General features: G+C 41.2%; 1 protein-coding gene across 1 annotated transcript; it reads right to left on the reverse strand.

The window, feature by feature from the left end:
• Positions 1–2,767: 2,767 nt before the first annotated feature.
• On the reverse strand, positions 2,768–21,398 carry GINM1 (glycoprotein integral membrane 1). The gene is made up of 8 exons (XM_030945417.1): positions 21,250–21,398; positions 12,615–12,674; positions 12,342–12,438; positions 9,607–9,758; positions 7,265–7,421; positions 6,380–6,510; positions 5,517–5,680; positions 2,768–3,703 (listed from the first exon to the last, which is right to left on the reverse strand). Exons 1-8 carry the CDS (start codon positions 21,358–21,360, stop codon positions 3,595–3,597), a joined length of 981 nt encoding a protein of 326 aa, XP_030801277.1. The 5' UTR covers positions 21,361–21,398; the 3' UTR covers positions 2,768–3,594.
• Positions 21,399–24,539: the final 3,141 nt, after the last annotated feature.

A 24,539-nucleotide genomic window follows, 5' to 3' on the forward strand; every position in this document is an offset into this window, starting at 1 on the left:
CTGTCACATGTGTAGTTTCCTTGTTAGTCTGAGAAATCAAAAGCTTTCTGGCATTAATTCTGCAATAGGTGTTTCTCTCTTGATGGTCTGGTACTGCAAGCAGCAAAGCGTTAGACTGGTGAGTTGGGTCCTGGTTTACACAGTTATGCTGGTAAGGCAGCATGTGTTATGTTTGTGCTCAGTTTATAACCCTGACTTTACAATTGACATAAAACCTAAATTCTCATTTTTCATTACTTAACTGCTTCTACATGCCACTTATTATCTGAGTCTGCAGTAACCATCCAGATAATAATTTTAGATTTTGCTGAACAGTGGTAATTGTAACTAAACCACTGTTAATTTCTATCCATCTTCTGCTGTTTGAGAAACACTTCTTCCTGCTAGCTCCTCCCAGTGCAGCCAGCTGTAGCTCTGCTTATGGATAAACATCATTATTTTTCATGAATCAGATAGGTCTGGACTTGTTCCAGCTGGTAAATCCATGCTGTATAAAGCTGGCTGTGGAATTCCTGTTCATAATGGTAATGCAAAGTTGCAGTCTGAGTAGGAGGCAAGTGCATCTCAGAGACACAGCTGTGTAAATGCCATTATTGTGAGCATCTTGTTCATGTGGCTGACATTCATTGCTATGTTGTGAGTGACAGCTGGACACGCTGAAAAGGGACTTCCAGCAGCGTCAGCAATGAGAGGCTCAAGTTAGACACTGAGATCTTGTGAGAGCTCCTGAATACCTGGGTGGATCTGGCATGATGAGCCCAGAAATGAAAGGAAAAAGCTGAGGTGGGTATACAGGTGTGTACATTTATATTCTTTCACTTCCAGAACGGAAAACAAATTTACTCTTTTCGGATAGTCTTATGTGTCAGAGTTAATACAAATGTGCAATATTTTGAAGATGGAGGTACTCTTAGTACTTATTTTTCTGTTTGTATGTAAGGATGAGAGTGAAGGTGTCAGGTGTTGTTAAAGATTTCTCCTAATTCACTGCAAACAAACCAGAATATTTAATCTGTCTCCCACATAAGAAGGGAGAGTAAGCAAGCTTTGGACCTTGGCAGCAGTCCATTGAGGGGCCACTTGGACTAAGTGTGATATATTTTGAGAACTCCTAAAGGAAACCTCAACTTAAAAGCAGTAATTTAGTACTCAACCAGCCCTGTTCACTCTGATTGAACAAAATTAACATCTCTAATGCATAGTACAGGAAAGAAAAGTTGATAGAGGCTGAATTTGTAGCTCAGAGGTTCATTTTGGTTTGGAGCACACAATGTGGTGATACACAGTTCTGAGGGCAGGAAGGGCTGCAGTGAGGTGCTTGTGAGGAGATGATGCTGTTTCTAGGAACCTACCACTATCCCACCAGGGATTTTTTTGGGTAGATGGGTTTTGTTGGGGTTTTTTTTTCAGTTCCCAGTCCTCTCATATACCTTCCCCTAGAGGGCACATCAGTTCACATCCTGGAAAAATGAGACCTGCTATGACTGGCATGCAGAACAGTTGCCCTTTCCTTACTGTTTTAGTTGGGTGAGGTGGTTTTTAATCAATTTACAAAATAGTTCAGAGTGGTGCCAGCTCGGAGTAGCACTCCTCTGAAAGGCATGAGACTTGTGATTTGGGAAAACCATGTGCGTGCTAAAGCAGAAACACAAAACCTTTAACTTTTTAAAGACTTGATAACTCCAGCTCCATAAAGCAGCAGAAACTGTCTGGCAGTTACTGTGTTCAAGATTTGCACTATTTTTAGAATTCCATTGACATGATGGTGATACTTCTTTCCTGCTGCTTTGTAACTTTGCAGAAATCAGCCAAGTTTTGAAGCAGTACCAACACTTTCAGGCTTAATCGTGCATTTGTGACAGCTGTTTAGAGCAGCTAAATCTCCTTGTGGCTGTTGCAGGTGCTTGGTTTCCAGTTTTGTAAGGAGGGATGCAAAGAGCACATGCAAACAGCTGCCAAGTTTCCATCTGCAGCATAATTCCTACTGTGTTTATGCACTAAGGGAGAACTATTGTGTTTCTTGTCCATCTTTTTTTTTTCCCACAGAAGAACCTAACTTCTGCCTTGAACATCACTTCTTCTTGAACTATGCAAATGGAGGGGCCAGGCAATATCAAAACCAGACAAGTTTGTCTACATCTGTTTGAATACTTGCTCTTCTCTGTGCAGTCACCATTCCTGTGCTAATCCTAGCAGTTTCCTGCTCAGCCATGGGTGGCAATCCCCTGCCACCCACAAGATACTAGAAAAAAAAAAAAAAAAAAAAAAAGGGAAGTTTGAGCAGTGTTCCTGTTACCTTGAGTTGGTGTGGTGTGTCCCACACTGCACTGCTGGGTGGTGAAGTTTGGTTTGGTGTTTTTACAAGGCCAAGTCGGTGTTAGAAATGTTCCTCTTATCACTGCAGTGCTGTCAGCTCAGTAAGACAGTGAGAGTTGTTCCTGTCACAGACCAACACCTGAGTAACTTGGATCTCATTAAACACATGATTTTTCCTTAGGCCAGGAGGAGGGGGGAATCCCAGCTTTTCTCCCTCACTCTAACAACTCCAGCTGAACACAGGTAATTCTGATCACTCAGATGATAACTGTGCTCAGTCTACTGTCAGGCAGTTAACAGTTCTGAGGTTTTTTCCTATTCATTCTTTTCACAAACAATTTCTGTAAGTAAGAACAGTGAAAAGCTAAGAAACAGACAGTGCCCTGAGTCTGAAATGTTTGGCAAACCACTGTTTTACCTAACTATAAATGCACACATGAACACAGTCTAATAAACAATTTAAATGTTTATTTGAAAACTGTTAACAGTACAAACTGGCATGAGCAGACTGGGCCTACTCAGCAATAGTAAGCCAGTATTTCTGTAGAATTTAATGCAATTTTCATTTTTCTTTTGGGACTTCATAGAGTACTGCTGTCACAGATACAAAAAGCAAGCTGGTTACAACTGCTAACCATTTTTATGAGTGGAAGGGACCATAAAATGTAAAGTGCTTGAAATATAAATCTTCTGTTCAAATTTTTGTTTTGCATATACAAAATGTCAGATCTTTTGAGTAACACAAATGTTTGGTAGTGGTATCTTCCTGGCAAGACACACTCAACCCTATGAGACCTGGAACCTGGTGGGGCACCTTTACTTAGGTTTTCAGGCACAGCTGATGTTTGCAATATTTCCTCATATTTTTTAAAAGAATGCTACCTCCAGACTTAAGGACACCCTGAATTTCATCATCTTGTTAGTCAGGACAGCTGACTTGGTTTATGGGCATGAAGGCAGCCAGCATCCTGTCTGAGGTGTGGAAAAGTGACTTCACAGAAGTTAAAACCAATGGTAGCCCTCAGGGTGGAAAGCTGCTCTATTTTGTAACTTCTGAAAAGGCAGCTGTTCTACTTTGAAGCTTCTGAAAAGGCTGCTTGTTATGGAGAGGCACAAGGAAGTCAGCTTTGGGCCTTGGCCTGAGTGGCCTTTTATCAATTAATCAACTGGCTTAGTTTTCTTAGCAGGAAAAAAACAAGGTATTAAGATCAGGTGCCAAATATCAGATCAACTAAAAGTGTGTTTTTAAAAACCAGTAACTCCAAAGTAAATACTGTATTAAGTACATGCTTTCTCATCTAAATTATTTTTCCTGTCTGAAAGGTCTGAAGGCAGGCTGATGGTAGTCACAGGTACAAAGCTGACTTGATCCAGGAGAAGGATGCCTCTGAAAGGTAAGGTTACCTGGCATTAGAAAACAATACACAAAACAATTCTGTGTTCTAAAAATTGGACTTATTCTTAAACTCCCTTAAACTCTTAAATCAATGCATCAACTAAATATTGCCCTCATAATATCTCTTACATGAAGTTGCAATGAAAAATGCTTCCAAACTGTACTGGCTGTGGTTTCTGAGGGCTCCCTCTGCCCAGTTTCTACATCTGAAATGTCAGCAGTGCAGGCTCTAGCTGCTCAGTTTCATAGTAGCCTAAAACTGTTTGCTGTCAGGACCTGTAGCTGATTCTCCAGGACTCAGCAACAGCCTCCAGTTTTATCAGTGTAATGCAGAATGGCATTGAAGACTTGGGATGAGGTCCCAGCTCACATCTGCAACTGTCGTTCACCAGATGAGATGTCCTGCTCATTCTGACTGGTTTACAATCCTGAGTTAAACCTTTACCATTCTTTAGAGGACCACTTTACACAGGTAGCAAGAAAATAACTGTGTGGTTTAGGGGTTGTTTTTTGGGGGTTTAGTTTGGTTTTTTTAAATGGAGAGGGCAGTTCAATTTCTTTATACACTCTAACAAGTCATGAGCAAGCCCCACGTTCCTCAACTGGAAGAGAAATTACTGCAAGCTGGTTCCTCTGCTCCATACTGACCTCTGCTATGGACAGAGGTTATCATCCACTTTGCTGAACAGTTTGTTGGGATTAGAATTTTCTTCCCAGTTCCACTTAGTTCAGTTTCATACATGGCAGTGTTAAGCTACTTACTGCCAGTGGTAAGCTGCTTACTGCTGGGGAAAGTACAAAGTGTTTCTCCACTGTCTCTGCTCTAACCAGGGGAGCCCTCCCATCTGACAGCACGCCGTGTGAAATGCCAGGGAGAGCACTGCCTCTTTTGTCACTGCAGTTTCCAACCTTCCTGATCTTCCAGCCCTCCATTTTCCTGGTTTGTCAGAAGGACCAAGAGCCCCTGTACCCTGAGTGGATACATAAATTAATGCATGCAGGGCAATTCAGAGGCACAACTGATTAGCTGCATTTGAAGGAGGCAGCTGTGCCTGCGGCTGATGAAGCACGCTGCACTCTCAGTCGCTTCCCAAAGAACATGAAGTTCCAAGGGACAGCTCTTCCAGAGCTGACTTAGGTGTTGCTTTTAAGTGCACGTGCTTGTCCACTCCAGCACTAAATCTACACTGATTTATGACCTGCAGTTACTAATTCATCTTTCTGCCCCTTGCTCTGAGACCTTGCTTTCCCAAAAGTGTTAGTGTTGCTGGTAACACAGCGAGTGGATACAGCTCTTGTGGGCAATCAGCTTTATCTGTGGCCTCTTGCTACCTGTGCCAGCACCACTTCACTATGGAAGCTGCCTACAGAGGTAGGTCCCCCACCTTGGAGAATTCCCAAGCAAATTTGCAAAGCCAAATTTGAGACCTTTCAGAACTACTGTAAAACTCCAACACAGTAGGGGTATGAAAAGATTTGGAGATGTTGGAATTGTTTAGACCTAGTTCCTACCCTCCTTTCTTGGAATTATGTTAATAGCATCTCACAATGTAGTCCTTAGAAGACTTCATAAAAATTTGGCAGTATGACAGCTCAGCTAAAGACATTTCCAATGAAATACTTTCCCATGTCTCTCTGAAATGCCTGTGTGTCAGAAGTGCACTTGGAATGGAAATTTACCGGTAGCTTTCTCATTGAATTCTTGCAACAAATATCCTACAGAATGAACCTGCTTCTTGGAAGATTCTTTTAGTCAATATTTTGCCTTCATCAAAGCAAAAAAATAATTACAAAAATTACTTACTTATTTTCACAGGAAGGGAGAATCAGCTTTAAGACTTTGATAATAAGAGCTGCTCCAACAACTCCAACAACAACAACTTCCATGAAACTAAACAAGATAGGTAGAGATTGAAACCAGAATCTGCACAACCCTTTTCTCAAGTCTTCCACCCACTGGCACATCACCTATAAAACAGGTAAAAATACAAACATTGCAAAACAAAGCAACTGCTGGGCTTTGGGGGTTTTTTTTAGCTACTGATAAATCACATTACATGGTGATAATTTTACTTAAAACATACATAAAAGCATGATGGAATTGGCTGGTGGCTCAGCTATCTTTATTGTTCAAGGTTTGAAACAGGTGAAGATTTAGTTCTCTGTGCATTAAAGGCCCCTTTGTAAAATGAAGGACACTTGAACAGAGCAGACAGTGGGTTGTAACTGTGAGTGTTTTGGCCACAGAGAAGGCCATGAAACCCATCCTTGCCTAAGCTGGAACTGAACTTCTCCAGCTGTTACTGTGTTTCCTACAGCAGGGGAGACCCATGGTCCATTTCTCAGAGGGGTAAGCACTGGGCAGAGTCAGGAGAAAATGGTGGAATTCAAAGCTAAGCAATATTTGAAATTGTCATAAATGCTTAGCTTGGTATAATGTAAATGTCACGACTGACTATTGTGAAGTATCTGTGTGCTCTGAACATGGCAAGATTTAGAAGCCAAATGAATTCCTAATGGACTTGCCACTGCTGACAGTGGTTGGTTTATTTGGGGTTTATCCGCAAAAATCCACTAGTCTTAGTGGTTGTCTGTCTTGAAATAATTGTATTTATATAATAATAATTACACTAATAATTAAAGCAAGCAAACAAACAGCAAAAGCACCTTGTAAGAAGATGGAGGTTCTATCCTAAGAGGGGTCTCTGGTAATTTGCCAGGTAATGTCTCTTCATCCACTGTAGTTTCTACTTGCTGGATGAGGTACTGACTGGTAGTCTGCAATGGATCTTGAGTATCTGAAGAAGAAGAGCTAGATTTAGGGGAGAGTTTGCTTTTTGTTCGACCCACTCTGAAGGAAAATAAAAACATGCTGTGTTTCTCTGCAGAGGGCACAGTTCTCACACATTTACAGCAAGAACACAGAAGGCTTTTTTTTGACTTGAGCAGTGAACTTGATAAGAAGCAGAAACAGTGTTACAGTGCAGCCTTTAGCTGTGCCCTTAGCTGTAAATTTCAACTGTCGTCAGATTAAAAGGTGATGGACTAGATTAAAATATTCTACTCCAATTAAATCCTTGACAGTTTCTGATTAAACAAAACTGAAATAAAGTTAAGACATCAAGTAACTTCTATTGCTTTTAAGTTGTTTAAGTTTAATAACAGAAAACTGTTCTGTGGTTTGGAATTGACCCAGACAGGTATTTCCTCTACAGTTTTCTCTTTCATTCTCAGGAAAAAGGGGGAGCTGTAGAGAAACTTCCATTGTAGATCTGAGAGAGAAATTTATTCCTGTCAGATGTCTGGACTGCAGACTGCCAAGTATCAAGTACTTCAAAGGAGAACAGATTTGAAAGCAAACAAATAAAATACCTAATATGAAGAGTTGAATTTAGGTGTTTAAAAAATATAAAAACCAAGGCATATAAAATAAAACCTGTTCCTGTTAATGAAATTTTCACTATGTAGAACAAGGGATAAATGATGCTGTCTTACACTGTAAAGCAATACATTGAATATGGATGAAAATGCTACTTAACCACTGAGAGATACCTTTTCCTGAGAGGTTGGGCAGTGTAAATAACACGTCGTTGTCCCTTGGCATGGAGTACAGCATGCTCTCCTTCAAAGGGACTGTGTAGTTGGAATGTCTAAGTACTCTCAGGTCCTTCACTAAAATATCTATTTCTGTTACTTCTTCCTGCTGAACCTACAAAAGATGCAAACATGATATTACTGAGTTTAAAGCAAGACTGAAGCAGCCTGGCAGAGGCCAACAGTACATCCCAGAAAACTCCAGGCCATTAAGATGTACACATAGAGATGTTATAACATGAACTGGTATTCTTTGTTTTCACATATCACACTTCTGTAGACCATACCACATCAGAAAATATGCTGAACAGACTGGGTCTTGCTCCCTGCAAAAGCACATGGTAGTCAATCCATGGGCTTTTTTAGTCACTTACATGGTATATCACTGTCCTCTTGCAGGGAGGCATTTTAGGGCATGGAAAACTCAGATATGTAGTGAAAGCACTTGCAAACACTGAAATTCTTGCTAAGGCAAGACTGACATTTCTGCTTTTGCAGGAACACTGCTTGTTTTCAACAACTGCAAGCCAAGCGTCACAGCATTTGACAGCATCCTGTTTGAACTCCTTCTCTCCAGCCAAGAGACATGCACTTGACAGACGGACCAGGCAGTGGATATGGCATTGGCTGGATGCTTGCACTCTAGAAAGTTGCTGCCAATGGCTCAATATCCAAATGGAGATCAGTGACAAGTGGTGTCCTCAGGGATGGGTATTTGCACTACTGTTGTGTAACAACTTTGCTGGCACCACAGACACTGAGACTGAGTGCACCCTTAGCAAGTTTGCTGATGACTCCGTGTGGTCAGCTTGCTGAAGGGAAGAGTGCCCCCCAGAAGCAGCTAAACAGGCCTGAGAGATGAACCCCTCACGAAATTCAGCAAGGCCAAGTGCAAAGTGCTGTGCCTGGGCTGGGGCAGTTCCAAGCACAAGTACAGGCTGGGCAGCAAATGGATAAAGAGCAGCCTTAGAGAAAAGGAATTGGGAATGTTGGTGGATGAAAAGCTCAACACGACCTAGGAATGTGCACCCACATTCCAGAAAGCAGACTCTGTCCCTGGGGCTGCAGCAGAAGCAGTGTGGCCAGAAGGTTGAGGGAGGTGATTCTGCTCCTCTGCTGGGATTATGTGAGACTGCTTTTGACTTAAAGGAACAATCAAGGAAACAGCATTGGCCTTCTGGTTGTTTTTGCTAGGTCCCTATGAAAATCTGAAATGCATTGTGGTGCCTAGTTTGAGGCCTGAAATACAATGCCATTGTTGTGTAACAAGTGAATCAAACCGCGATTCTTAGGCTGTTATCAGTGGAATAAAGACCTCATTGGAAAAGCTACAGATCTCTCAGTGGGGCTTTTAACTAACAGACTGAGATTCTGACATGATACAGATCCCTGTAAAAACTACTGTATGCTGAACATGCAATTAATCAAGGATCAATGGTATGATGATTATTATCCTTTAAAGAAAGAAAAAGGCAGCAGAACACAAGCCAGCATCAAAAAAGCTGGCTACATGTAAGATGCAGATGTGCAGAAACAAGAAATATGACACAGAAATAAGCCAGCTGCTGGCTTCACCAGCTGGATCTTTTCTACAGAATCTCTTTAGTTAGTAAATCAACTACACCATACAGGTGATTTTGAGAACTCAGTTCTGCACATTTCAACCTCAGCTAGAATTGCAACCCCTCACATTGACTGCTATTTGTGCAAATACAGTTAGAATCAGAGGGGTGGAGGTGCTTGTTCATCTCAAAATCCATGTTCATTATCAAGATTCAAATTATCTTACATGCAAAGACTTCTAAGACTAAGCTGTCAGGTGTAGTGAGCTTTCACAGTAAGCCCACTTGCCATAAGAGTTTCCTGCTGCAAGCTGTTCCCCATGCTACCTGCCTGAAACATTTTGTTAGCTTGGAATAAACAATGGGGAAAACCTCAAGACACAGAATGAGCCTGTGCCCCTTTTGTTAGTTTTGTACATTATTTTATAAATCAACTCTTGCTTGTGAGTCTGGCTTTGCCTGCACAAGTTCATTTATTCAAAGTGCATGTGATAAAGTTAATGATAATTATTAAAATATGAAAAGAAGCATTAAAATTTGAAGTTTCCTCATGAGACACCCCCACTATTATGCTGCCAACTCTGCTGTTGTCTCCCTTGGTACTGTGTTAGGTAACATTAATTATATACTCTGTGTTCTAATCATCAGCCAGATACATGTAAACCTTGTAATCCCTGGGAACTACTTGCCTCTCCTAAATTAAAAACAAGCAGAATATTGTAGCAGGGCTTTTTTTACCTGTTTCCCATCAATTTCTGTCACTTCTTCCTGAATGACAATCAGCTGCAAATCAGAAGTGGATGCCAAAGGCCACTCGTGAACCATGATTCGAGCACTGACAGTTCCCAGGTGCTGCTGATCCAGTAAGTTATCCAAGCTTCTGTTCTCCACTGTTAACACACAATGCCATGATTTTCAAAGAGAAACCACCTCAACCAGAAAGCAGTACTCAGCCATAGAGAAAACAGGTGCAGCTCTGACACAGATGCCTTTGCACATGCAGCACCTGAATGGAGCAGTCAGATTACCACTAGCATCGAGCCAGAGATGCCAGAACAATAGTACAGAACATGTGTGCTGTGCTGATGTCCTTAACACTTCCAGCAACTGCTTTTACAACCAGCAGTAATCTGGGCCAACAGTCAAAACAGGTGCCATGGTTTTTTTACCAGTATATCACCAAATCAGACCCAGAGCAGCTCTCATAACACAGCAGAGCTATACAATCCCCTGACTCAGGGAGCCTGCAAACAATGTCACATCTCTGCCTTTGAGGTTTGCATTTAAGCACTCTAAGCAGAGCTCTTTGGCTTGGTTACTGCTGCATTCTTATTTCAGTTGTCCAAAGGAGTTCATAAGAGTAATGTCACAGCCTAACCCGCCACCTGTGTAAACATCTTCATTTGCACAACATTCCCCTTCCTCTGAATACAGAAACAAATTGGTCTTTTCCAGGCACACTGCATCTCCTGCTCAAGATGAGTGCCAGTTCCCTCCTACGTATTTTTCTGTCCCCCTCTCTGTTTTCATATGTGACTGGTGACACCTCAACCTCTCTTCCTACCCAAAAGCTTTCAGCTATTTCAACAACTTAATATTCTACAAGTACACACGGAACTGCCTTTCATAGTTTCTGCATAGTCTCAGTATCCTTCTCCCAGTTACCACACCTCTGCTTCAGGTGAGGGCATGCTAGAACTGAAGTCCTGGAGAAGCACAAGAGTGGAGGTGGGGGATCTCTCCAGCATGCAGATACCAAGGGACATGAACTGACACCAAACCATCCCTGCTGCTAAGCCACTGGTGCTATGTGTGTGTCACTTGCAGTTCTGGGCCTGTCAGGTCATGTGGGATAAGGCTCCACTTGGGTCTCTCAGTCACACAGTAACTACTCAGTGCGTCCACTACTTTTATGCTGTGATCTCTGTCCTCATAAAGCCACTTTTCTTATTTAAAATATAGAAAAATACTTTCTGGCATAATTTAGTAATGTCTTCCATTGCCAGAATAAGTGGCAGAAGGACATTCCCTACAGATGTGAGCCAGGGCACTAACCTGTTGCTGAATGCTTTCTGACTTGGAGCAGCAAGGATGCACTAAAGGTCCAAAGCCCCTAAGAGGCCAAGCAGCTGGAGCTCCCTGTGTTTCCAGCTTTTACCATGTGTCAGGCTGTTCAACCACCACTGCATTCCCAGGAGTGACACATATACTTCCAAAACTGACATTTGGGGGAACTTCAAGTGGGAATGTAGGTGCCAAGAACAATCTGACAATAATGTCAGAGTATGTGGTCTCCAATATTCAAAAGCATGATATTAAGGTCAAGTTTTGTTTTACATACATTAAAAATTTTTTCTTTTTTTAATTATTTTTTTTTTTTTTTTTTTTTTTTTAAAATTACATTTTTTTTTTTTTTTAAATTATATATATATATTTTTTTTTTAACATTTTTTTTTTTTTTTTTTCTTCACTACAACTATGATTTGGGAAATAGGAACTACAGAAGAATGCTCAGGAGCTCTCAGAATTAGTCAATAAAATTATACCTGTTTTTCTGGAGTGAGTTATTTTGCAAGTAAATGACGTTTTGCTGTGGTTTTGTACCAGTAAAAGAGAATTTGATTACTGCTCTCCCTCTCCAGAAAAGAAATACTGTCAAATTAATAATTGATCATGCTTGGGAAAGAAGGGTTCAAGCAACAAGGTCACAGCTCAGAGAAGCAATTTGAAAAAGTGTTAGTATTCAGTAAGTGCCTGATGAGGATGACCTCAGATATCAACCTAGAGAGTGACTGCATCTCATACAGCAGAAGATTGTTCCCAATGCAAATAATGGTCCTTGTTTAATTAATTATACAATATGCTCTGTGGATCTCCAAAAAATCACACAGTACTTTCTGTTTTTTCACAAAAAAATGTAGCATTGAATCAGTGGAAAAACAGCAGGTTCAAGATAATTTGAAGTCATTAACTACTGCAGTCATTATAGTTCAGTATTTGTCCTATAATATCCTATCCAGCAGAAACTTGTTTGTCCAATAGACACAGAAGTGATATCATTAAAAGATCTTCCTAACAACAATTCATACTTTTGTTATTGAATGTCCTTCTGGACATATGCCAACCAACCCAGGGACACAGCCATCAGCAGGGTGGGGTTGCATCCTTCTGTTTACATTGTCTAGCTTGTAGTGCAAAACATGCTTTTGAAAAGATGGGCAGGGTCTGGATTTCAGATTAGACCATTTACAGACAAGCCTGTTAATGTGACTTGAGATGAAGGCGGTAAGATTTTTTTGATCCATTTTAATACCAAAATTGTCCCACCTTGGGAAATATTTTGCTTCCACAATGCTCTGGTTTACAAAATACAGAACACATAGCCATTGTAAACTTTAGTTACTAGACAGGGAAGCCAAATACCCCAGGGGAGAGAGGAAAATTAAAAAAAAAAAAGGAAAGAGAATACTCACATATTATTGTTTGGCATGTTATGTGGGCAACCCCGCTTTTCATAGGAAAGTCATTTAGATATACCTGTCCATTAACATAGGTGATGTTAAAAAGAACCTGAAAGAAAGACAGCCAGAATGAGTGTATGTTTCCTGCCCCTGTGCTGCAATTCTGCTCTCAGAGGAACACGCTCCATACTGACTGATGTCAGAGTAAAGGATATACTTGCAGCTGCTGCAGACTTTGTTTTGCTGCATATTAATTCACTGAATAAATAGAAAAACCGGACAAACCTGTACTTTGTGGAGTTCTCCACTGGTGTTCAGCATCATAACACCAACTCTAATTGCTTCCTGGAAAAAAACCAAACAGAAGAGATGTGAGTTTGAGAAAACACATGCGCCATTGCAACTTTCTTGTACTGTCCTGGCAGAATGACTTGTTACTAACCCCAGAGCGCATTCCCAGGCTTTCTATCCAGCAGACAGAAGGAAAAGGAATATTCTTTTTTGTTTCATGTAAGGATTAGTCTGGCTTTTTCAACCTTCTTTTTAATAAAGAGGATTGATGAGAAAGAATGACATGTGCATCCCCCTATGTATAGTTGGTGGTTTTTTGTAATAAAGATAAAATAACAATAATAATAATAATCACTTGTTTCACACGGATATAATGGGAGTCTCTCATATTAGCTGAAAAATAATAGACCACAAATACACAAAAGGTAAAAATCAGATTCTCTGTAAATGTTTTTTTAAGCACTCCAGTTAGTCTTCAAAGTGAAGTTAGTCTATACTAAAGAACATTCAGTTTTGCCAGCAGAAATTCTGTTTCTTTGGTTATGATTCCCAAATTAGGCCACACGGGACACCTCAAACTCACAGAAAATGGGGATTTGCTTCTTTCTTTCAAACCCTAATTATTGAATCACTCATTCTATCCTCTCATTTCTCCCTTGTAATTTCAGGGGCTGCTTTGCAAATGAGACCTTAAGTGTCCCAGGTCTGTCCCCAAAAAAACTACATACAAAAATCAAATCTTGCTTGCATGTAGCCAAAAGTAATGATTGTTACACTGCCTTCCTCAGACACCTCTTCAAAAACAATGTTAAGCTCCATATTTGGCCTGTGGGAATCTTAAATCATTATAACTTCATTTCATTAACGCCTGGACATGGCACTTAGTGCTGTGGTCTAGTTAGCTGGGTGGTGGTCAGTCAAAGGCTGGACTTGATCTTAGAGGTCTTTTCCAACCTAAATGACTTAGTGATTCTGTGGACCCATTTTCCTCTGGAAAACATCTCCATACCTTCAGCATCTTCTTTAGCTCTGTAGTTGACTCATTGTTTCACAACCAACAGTTAAAAAGTGAGTCATGTCTCAATAAAAAGTTGAACATGCTCAGAATTTAAAATAAATAAAAATGTAAATACACAAAAAGACTTTTCATTTTGTATTTTTACACAACACTAGGTTTTCAGCCAGAAAATATGTGAAATATACAATACCTAACATAATACAGCCCAGTTCAGGAACAGAAAGCATGACAGAAGCGTGACAAGAATGTCAAAAAATCATTGAAACAATGGGTGTTAATGAGCATACTCAAGTAGCCAGAACTGTCAAAAACTGAAAAACAACCTCCAAGTCTGATTCAGCTGAAATCTAGCATCATGAGAAGAATGGTTTCAACCCTAGCACAGACAACCTTTTGGTTCAAAGTGACTTGGAAATATTTCAGACCCATTTGGCATATCAGTAGGAAAACTCTCTGGCCACCGAGACCAAAGTGAAATTTCTTCCTCAATGCCCCTTCTATGAAACAGGTTTTTATACTGACTTTTCTTCAAAACTTAAATCCTAGCTATTCAAAGGAAATTAAAATTGCCAAATTAGTCAGAGAAGTGAACTCTGTAACTGAAAATATAAACTGTATTAACAGTATAAACACAGGATATATTCTATCCTGTCTTCCTGTAATTTCCTCAAACTACTCATTTCCTTCTCATATTTTAAGAATTGTTTATATTAATAATAAAATAAAAATCCACCAAAATTTTAGATCTTTTAGCTCTTAGCATTCAGAGCTCTAAGTCTTTTAAACTCTCAAACTGTTTAACAGATTACCAAAATTTGTTCCTAGGTTTTTCTGTTTTCTGGGAATTCAGAGGGCACAGAAGATGGATTTTCCGGGCAGTCTTAACAGTCCCTCATTTTTAAGCCATGACTTACATCTGACGTTTTTTTACACAGAAAGTATTTCACAATCTTTTTTCAACATCTACAAAGAGACTCACTGAGATTACAAGAAAAAGGAAATGACTGATGAAAAATAGGAAAATCCCCTCCTTTTTTTTCTTTTTAATCAAATACTTTATTTGAAAGTGAAGGGCATGAAGGAAGCTAGATATGTTCAACAATTGACTGTTAAATGTACAAAGTTAGCTATACATACAATGATTAATTTCCTTCAAAACAGCTGTCAGCTCTGTTGACACAGTATCCACAAGCACTGTTATGAATTCTAGAACATACTGAAAACTTGCACTTGAAGAACACATTACATGTTTAAGAAATGAAATATTTCTGTGGTTCACTTCTGTGCTGTCAAAGGTTCAAAAATCAGATTGTAAGATGCAGACAAATAAGACAGTTGAACCATTTGCTGCCTCTGCCATTGAAAGAGAAAGTGCAAATCTCTCCTGCACTCCTCATCCATCCCAAGTCAGTGAGGTAATTTAGCTCATTAAATTGGAACAAAAACTTTCCCTTTTTTGTCAGACCATTCTTCTGCCAGTTGAACAAGCAAGGAAGAGCTGGACAAGCACAAGAGATCCAAGAACACAGCTGGGAAGAATGAGCTGGGCTCCTTGTTCTGATGCACACAGATTGTCAGACTGCCTCTGCTGCATGATCTGTCTGTCCTTGCAGCATCTCCTTGGGAGACATCTGTCCTCACCACCATCTCAGGTGATGGTGATGCATTTCCTTAATGGTACAGATTCATAAAGCTCCTCAGAAACTCAGAGCAGTGATCAGCATTCCCCTACAGCAGCTGCATCATGACCTTTGCAATTTTGTGTTCACATACAACAGAGAACTCATGCTGTTGCTATTCCTGGGACTGGTCTGTTCACACCCAGATCCAACAAATTCTACTGAGATCTTCCCATATTCTGTACATCCATTCTACTCAGTTGTCATATGCTCTCATGTGCAATTTATGAACAGGTTGTTCATTACTCTTCTTATCTTCCCACAGAAAACAGCAGTGTTCCAGCTCAGTCTTAACCCTTCCTTGAAGGTGGGTTTCACACTGCTGTCTTCCCATGGCTTCCCACTGGTGTCTCCTGCAGTACTACACTCAAAACTCAATGGGTCCTGCTGTGGCCAATCTTCCTACACGTACCTCGTAACAAAATCTACAGGATGGCAAAAACAACAAGATGCGTGCCAACTGCAATGAAAAGCTGGGCAGGAGTGCTGGGGAAAGGAAGCAGCAGCTCACAGGAGAGCAGAGCACCATCCCAGCTAGGCCACTTCCACCCACAGCAGGAAGAAGGGATGCACAGCACTGCCCCTGTTATCACAGGCCTGATTGGTACCCCTTCAATATCTGCATATTGTTAAGTGCTCAAGAGCCATATGTTCTTTATGCCTCCTGAAGGGGAGGGAAACAGATGTGGCAGGCCAACAGCTCTTGTACCAGTCTTTCAGGACAAAATGCCTGGTCTGACAAGCCACACTTGCTAGAAAGTGCTCCAGTGATAATTCAAATCCCCATCTTTCCAGTCCTAGGGCTGAAGACGCACACTTACAGAGCACCCTTTAAGTTCAACAGAGGAACTGTTTTTATGTTACCATAATAAAATCCACAGCCTGAGGGTAGAGGGGAAGAGTGTTTTATAGTGCTTTGTAGATATGTCTTGTGGTTATATACTTCAGCAAATAACCCCACATCCCTTATTTTTTAAAAGCATGGTAAGCCAATCCTGCAGTAACAAAACCACTGAGAACAGAACATGGGAACTCTGCAGTAGTCCATACCATTGCACTGCCAGTTTCTGGAGAAGCCTCAACTGTGAGTGTAAAACTTGGTTGTATAACTTACAATACACTTTTCAGTATTAACATGCAAGTACCATACAAGTTTCAGACAGGCCTGTAATTCAAAAGGTTCTGAATTCACTGGGATATTTGAAAAAGCAGTGCTTTGACAGAGCCAGAATGAAAGGACAACCCCAAGAAGCAATTCAAGTCCCTAAGAACTGGGGTGTTCTTTCAGCTTACCATTGATCCCATTCCATACTCTGCAGCCCCTTGTCCCCTCCTGTGCTGCTAAACGCCTTCACACAAAACTCCAATGTGCACAAAAAATGGCCCTATCATTCTTAATCCTCTTTTAGAATTAAGAATGTCTCTCCTGAGTTTTCCTATGATTTCTCATCCCTGTTTTAGTACTCCAGCAGTGATATTTAGAGTGGATGGCCACAGAACCTGCAAAGAGGACAGCAAATATAAGTCATTCTGTTCTAGGACAGCTAAGCAGCAGCTCTAACAGTGTGATGGCACAGGTTACAGTGAATTAGTGAATTTCTGTGAGCTTGGATCTGCTCACAGGTAAGCAGGTAGTGATCATGTTCTATTCCTTTTCTCTTTCACTGTGTGCTACAACAGAATCCAGGACTGCTAACTGGGGCAGTATAATCGCAGTAGCAGCAGAAGAACAAAAAAGGGGAAAGATGTCAGCAAAGAATATAAAGCACCTGGCGTAAGTTAAAAGGGAATATTCATTAATTCTCAAAGACTAACACCACATAAATCTACAGAGAACATTTCACCTAATATTGTTTTGTAAAAAAATGCTGCAAAAGAAAAAGCTGATGGGTCCAATCATGCAGGAACTTCAAACAGATCTGATTATCTGATTAAAGAATCATGGAAAAACTTTATCCACAGGCAATGAACACCTGATGGGGTGCACTGTACAGTTTCTCCCAGTACAGGGTAACTGCTCAGTCCTACCCAGCTGCATCAGTCACACAAAGCCCATCAAGATTCTGCTGCTAGCAGCCGGTCCATTTGAAGCACAGCTGTTCTCCACTGAGGCTCTCCAAACAAGGCTCTTTCTGCTCCAAAGCCTGTGGGAAGCCAAGTGGGCAGCCCTGGGAACAGATGGCACAATGCCTTACAAGATGGCCAGCTGTACAGAGACTTGAAAGGCAGACAATCCCCTCACAGCCATTACACAGGCACTGCTGATATCCTGTCTGCGACTGAAAAATGTCTGGTTGCCAAATAGGTAAAAAATAGACAAAACCAATAACCTGTTTCTAAATTTGAGAAGAGATTATGGGAAAAGAAGTGTCTGAATAGACAAACAAAACTACCACACAAGCTCATACCACTTGAGTCCTAGTACTCACATGGACAACTGGCTCCAAACAGTGTAACTCTATATTACAATCCAGGGCTCCACGACCCATACTTCACATAATTCATTTGTAAGAATCAAAACAGAACTATGTTGTAGAGTCTTAACTACAATCAGGCATAACTGAGTTGAGAAGTAACCATGGTAAAAGCTTGACATGACAAGACAGAATTTCACAAGTTTGCAGGATGATAATTTGTCCCTCACATTTTAGAAAATTTCCTCCATTAAGATTTGGCATTATTAAACTGCAAGACAGTATTTAGGGTGAGATAACAACATCCAGTATCTTCTTAACTAGCTAAAGCTGAACTCTTCCTTCATATAATAATCTGACATGATACTTTTGCTTTACTTTGCTTTTCTGAACAAGCACACACTTACTTTCATTCCTTCCTTGTTTTACAACTACTTTTATTATAACATGGTTTATCCTTCCCTTTCACCTATTTGTGTTACTAGAAATAATTGCCTCTGTATCCTCTCTATTAAACCAACTCATACTATGATATTTTATCATGAGTTTTAAAGGTGAATACTCAGTCTCAAATCATAGAGACACGGTTGCATCATACTGCTTTCATTTAATCAAATATACATAGGAAGATGATGTCAGCTTTTTTAGGCCCAAAATTCACATGTGCCAGGCTGCTAATAGAGAAACCGACATAAAGTGATGGAAGAAACATTCCAGCACATTGCTATTAACAAGTTTCTTCTTTGATTAAAATACATTGTACTCACTGCATCAAATGGTTGATGCAGTGAAGATTATCTCCTGCTGTTGTGAAACGACCCATCCACACAGAGGTTTCTTGCAGGCAACAAATAATATAAAAACTTTTTTTTTTTTCCAGGCAACTGAACTAAACTAAAAAAAAAAAAATCTGGTAGGCAAGCATGTTACTTAGAAAGAACTCTGCTAGCCTAAATTATCAAGAGGTAAACAGAACAAGCAAATAACATGGTGTTAGCACTGCTTTCAGCCAGTTCCTATCAGCACATTAAAAAAACACTCTAAAGCACAAAACCTTATTCCTGACCTTGCACCAGAAACATTAACATGAAAGTCAGTTGTCTTATTGCATCATTCCCTTTAAAGTTTTTTAAAGAAAAAAAAGCACAAAACAACAACAACCCCCCAATTTTGTCTAAAATAAATCAATTTTTAGTTCAGTTTTGCATAGTCAAATTTTATGAGGAGAAATAAAAACCAGAATAGACATGCTAATGTTAAAAAAAGGGTTCAGATTTCAAAACAGCTTTTTAAAGAAATTGCAAGTATTGCACAACAGTTGAGGCGTTCACATTCCAAAAGAGCTGAACAAAAGCATTTCAGCCTTACAAAATGCTATTCCAGTGTCTCAAGGTTTTTCCTCAGTTTTTCCACTATGGTTTCTGTAACACCACTGCCATCAGCACAGAGGTAAACTTTGACACCAGCTTTAATCCCCACATGGAAGAGTTAACAAAATGTGAAGCTGTTAGTAGAGTGCAGCCAGTGGGCTCACAGAGTTGTAAAGCACAGTTGTGGTGTCCAGCCAAAGCAAAGCTGACCATGTTGATGCTGCCTGCTCCCAACCAGTCTGCAGTCCCAAGCCATCCTGAGGAAACACCACATTTATTCTGACCCCATCACCCACTGTCACTGAGATCATAGCTTCTGAAGGCAACTTGACAGCATGGCATTCCCACTCTGCCTATTCCCACTGCCTAGGCACTTCTGTTCCTAACAGTCCACCAAAAAACAGCGCAGTGTCAAAAAACATTGACTCTTCTACTCAAAACTTTCTCAAGACACACTGTTCCTTTTGCATCAAAACTGCTTCTGTATGTACAAAACTAAATAGAGCAGAGAAAACACAGGTTTTTATTTTGCTAAGTTAAACATTTAAAAAGAAAAAAACACTAAAGTAAAGATTTGTGTGTCCCTTTTTGACTCTTAGAAGAAATTTTCTGCATATACTTAGGCCACCAGACCCATATAAAGCTAAGAGTGCGGACACTTCCAAACTAGCAAATCATGAGCTCACAAGACCACCTGAGCAGTATGGCAGAAATGGACAAATAAACCCCACTAACAGCATAGCTGAGCCTATAAGGCACTACAGTTCCTAAGTCAAGCCCTACTTACACTCCAAAACATACCTGTTCTATCTCTGACCCCAAGCTGCCTTATGTGGCACTGCCCTAGCACCCCTGTGCCCTGCTCAAACTTTCACATCCCAAGACAGCAGACACGAATGTGCCTCTGTGTCCTTTAAAACAGCCAGCAGTGACAAAGAACTTTAATGCTACCAAGCTATAGTTTCAGGGTGAAGTGTGACAGTTTCTGGGTAGAAGGTGAGCAAGAGCACAAGCCTGCATTACATTGTCACTTCATGAGCCTTCTGGCAAATTCAAGCCTGCACTCCCTTTCTCAGAGGGACAGGCAAAGTACCCAAATACTGAGCTCCCTCTGCTCTCTTTAGCACACCTCACTCCAGGCATTCAGGCACTTTTGTAGGAGTCTGAAGATCTAGATCCCCGTTCTGAAATCAGAGCTAAGGAGGTCTCTCTTCAGAAGTTCATAAAGAGAAGCAGGAACCAGGAAGTAAGGCCAGGAATGAATCCTGCTTCGCAACACAGGATGTGCCAGCTCAGGGCCTCTGCCAGGCTTCTTGGAAATGTATTGCTTTAATTACACTAATAAATAAGTAAGTCTGGAGGGAAAAAAGGCATAATAAATTTGGTCAGGTAACTGATCAGTAACTTCACATTGGCTAGACAAGTTGACTACAAACCCCTCACAACTCTTCCCTCTGTGATCTCACACCCTGGGTTCACAATTATACCAATTTTAGAGGATGTATCTGATTATGATTCAAGCTCAGGCAGAAGTATCCAGCTCTTCCGTAATTCTAGAGGTCAGATCTCACCTGGTGCTGTGGCAAATCTTTTTATTCCCACTGTAAAGTTCTCCTAAGTAGCACCCAAAATATTCCTCCTACTCTTTTAAAAAGCCACCAAATTTACAACTGATGTCACCAAGATACAGCATAGATACTGGAATAAAAAACCAAACACAATGCCCTGTGTGTTTACAGATATACACCAATACATCAAACAGATATACACTCCTTCTCTTGGTTTGAATCACGAGTAGGCTAGGCTCAAGTGTGGACCTAATGCAGCACGTACTTCCACGGCACCGAACCATGGAGATGTAGGCAGACAAGCCTGAAAACACAACATAAACATATCTACATTGCATAGAAGTAACCATCTTCCCCCTCAGACCTGTCAGATACGGCACATCGAATCCTATACGGACGGACCAGCAAAGGGAGAAGGGAACCCTGTCCGCCTGCGGCAGGGTCCGGCTCACCCCTCTGAGGGAGCGGGGCACGGGCCGGGGCAGGAGCAGGAACAGGGAGAGGGGCAGGGACAGGGACAGTGGCAGGGAGAGGGACAGGGAAAGTGGCAGTAGCAGGACAGGGCTGGCCCCGGCGGTACCTGTCCCAGCGGCGCGGCCGGGCCCAGCAGAGCGGCGGCCAGAGGCGGCAGCAGCAGCGACAGCGACAGCGGCAGCAGCAGCAGCTCCCGACGTCCCAGCGCCGCCTCCATCTTGCGACCCGGGAATTAAAAGCAAGTGAAACATCAACAGGCGGGGCCGGGAGGAAGCGGGGGAGAAGGCGGGAGGGGGCCGGCCCTGCCCCGGCCCTGCCCCTGTCACTGCCCCTGTCACTGTCCCTGCCCCTGTCGCTGTCCCTGGCCGGGCAGCGCCGCTGCCGGGAGATCTCGAGTTCGGCGTTGCGGAATAAGGCTCGAGTACGGAGCTGTGCCTGCAGGAGCCCGTCACTCTTAATAGGCGAATGCAGCCTTTGAAAGCACTAAGGGAGGTACCCGTACAGACAGTGTCAAGAATTGCGGCTGTTTGTGAAATGTCGTGAGGCTCCCGTGAGGTGCCTGCTGTTGTCAGCTGCTCTGCGTGGGGAGGGTCGTGGGGCCGGAGCAACACCGGGCTGAGCCCTCAGCAGCACGCCGCAGGAAAGGGTTCTGGAAAGCAAAAACAGGCACAGTACTCCAGAAGGAGCAGAGAGAGTCATCGGAAAGGAAGAAAGCACAAGATAAAGTTCTCAAGAGCTGGAGGTCATCATCCTAAAGAAGAGGTAGCAGAGGGAAACTTAGTAGTGGCAGTCAGAACCATGGAAGTCTCAGGCAAAGGCGAAGAAAAGCTGGACCACCAAGTTCTTAGTGGATTTGAAGATAACAAGTGTTTTATTTGCAACAAGAAGGATTGCCATTACCTATTAGCAAAAAATGGTAATCGTGGCAAATATATTAACACCTTGTCTAGGGAGGTTTTAATACTGCCATAAATTAGCTGTCCTGTTGAAGCAATCTTTAGCCTGATTTTATATTGCTCTGTGACTCCCTATTGGTTGATAATGAACATGAATCATAAAACCCACAGAAACTTATTTCGTATGCAGTTTGCGTTCGTGAGATGCTGATACAAACATCTGGCACAAGGAACAAGGCATTGGAAAATGAGGCCTAAGAGACTCGTATATTGCGAAGTATGTTTCACACACTTCCACGGAAACATATTCCTCAAATATGTAATCCCTAAGCACATTTATCATCAGCAGTTCCTACTGTTTTAGAGATCACAAAAAAAAAAGAAAACAGAGCTGACTAACTGCCTGTGTAATATCCACAGATATCAGTAACAGAAGAAGGGATTAAAACTGACATTTTAATTTCCAACACCTCTCTTCGCTATCACCTAGTTTACCTAATTTCTCGCATACTCATCCTCAATATATTTTTTTTAATCTGTTGTGTTTGTTAACCTGAAAGCAATAGGTAAAGGATCTGTTCGCTGTGCAGCCTCATAAGGCAGAGAACTATGAGGTAAGTGAGCTCCCCAGCAGGGCGTTTTGCTGCCTCTCCTGACAGCTGCGGGAGCATGTTCAGGGATACGAGGGCTGTCCGGATTCTGCTCTTGTCAGTACTTGCAGTCATTTGCATGTGCTGGTGGGTGGAAGTTTAAATCACCGAAATTCCTAACTATGAGTTGCATTCTCTAGAACTCAAGAGTGGGGGTTGCCTACCAGCAGGAGAATAGTACAGTGTTTTTAGTAATAGATTCAGTACCTCGAATGTTTACAAAATGTACCAGAGGCATAATAGTTAATGTTATCAGGGTACATTAAAACGGAGGGTAGCAAAGATCCCTGATCTGCAGAGTTTATAGATTCAGCAAAATTCAAGCTATTTTCTGAGCTGACCTTGAGGAGTTTAGCATCTCACTGAAATGGAATAGCAGATGAATGCCTTTTCATTTTTGACTATCTCTGCTTGCAAGTTTCCTGGTAAACTACCTATCAAGTAGTGCTTTCCTTCTGTTTCTGTTCCCATCATTCTTTCCTTTTTCTTTTCATCTTTTCCACCCTCTTTTCTTCAATCCTCTCTCCTACTCCTTTTTTAATTCTCCTGGAACTTAATTAAAACTTCAAAGATTATGGATTAACAGTTCTTTCAATATTTCTGTTTTCTTTAAATTTTAAAGTTTTCATGAGTCTCACAGCATAACAGATGTCGTAACAGTTTTATTTAATGTAAATGGTAAAATTCCTTGCAATAACTAAATAACTTATGATCAGTTTCACAGGTGAACTGTCCTTGGTAAAGGTGGAGCTACTCAGTGCTAGGAAAAGCTGGGAGTATAGCAGGGCTTTCCCTTTGGGCTCAGCTGCGAGGCTCTTAGGCTCCTCCAGTCTGCCAATGAACATGTCTTGCCATTTTATTAGAATATGAATTATTATGAATTTATTATTAGAATATGTAACATTTTTGAGTATATGGTATTGAGAATGACTACTGCTTGAGCTGCTGTGTGCCAGAAGTGGTATATTTCATTGGGTTTTTATTTAAGTTGGAAGTGATGTCTTTGACCTTTCTAAGAAATTGTGAAAAGCCATTTTTTCTTTGAACTTTCATTGCAGGCATGGGTTATTAGGAGAATAAGTAGCCAGAAGCCAGTGTAAAGAAGAAGGAAATTAGGATTTAGTTTCTTTTATGACTAAAAAGAATGAGAAAAGCCTGCTCTTAGTTAGTAGTATGTTTTCTTACTGAAGTGCAAACTAAGAGTACTTAGACTAGCAAGTAAATAGTTAAATTTCAGGCAGGACAGGCTTGCATGAGACTGATGTACCATTTACATCCCTCCTAAAGTTTCAGAATAATAAATGTAATGTGTGCTATAGTGCTTTCTTCTGTCAATAACTGCCACATGGATGGCTTAAACCAGCCTTGAATCAATTCTGGATTCACATACAGTCTGGGAATAAGCTCACAAGAACAATACAACACTGCCAAACAGCTTTGAGAATTAGCACAATGTGGAGGCAGAACACAGTGCCCTGCAGTGCAGATCTTGGCCCCAGGACCAGCCCACTGTATCTCCAGGACCATCCTGCAGCAGTATAGCATCAAAAAGTAAATTCCCTGTTTGGCAGTTTATAAAGGTGCTATTAGATCTGCTGTTACTTTTACTGCTACTTAAAGAGGACATCCTGCTCCTAGCAACCTACACACACTTCTGCACTCCCAGCTCCTGCTCCCCCTTTCCCCTTTGCTGGTTCCATTTTACTGTACAGTGGGTCAATTCAGGTCACTAATCTGGCAGAAAACAAATCCAGTGATAAAAAAGGAGAAATAGTTCTGCAGCAGATTAGTGACTTGGACAAACTCATTATGTGATGAGTATCAGAGCATGATCTGGAAAGAAGTGGTGA

Source organism: Camarhynchus parvulus, chromosome 3 (assembly GCF_901933205.1).
Source record: "Camarhynchus parvulus chromosome 3, STF_HiC, whole genome shotgun sequence".
Lineage (NCBI taxonomy): Eukaryota > Metazoa > Chordata > Aves > Passeriformes > Thraupidae > Camarhynchus > Camarhynchus parvulus.

Coding starts and splice junctions, on each gene's coding strand:
- GINM1 (XM_030945417.1), bottom strand. CDS start 21,360: ATGGAGGCGGCGCTGGGACGTCGGGAGCTGCTGCTGCTGCCGCTGTCG. Junction 9,759..12,341: donor AACATGCCAAACAATAATAT/GTGAGTATTCTC, acceptor GTGTGTTAACAG/TGGAGAACAGAAGCTTGGAT. Junction 3,704..5,516: donor CTCCCTTCCTGTGAAAATAA/GTAAGTAATTTT, acceptor CTTACCTTTCAG/AGGCATCCTTCTCCTGGATC.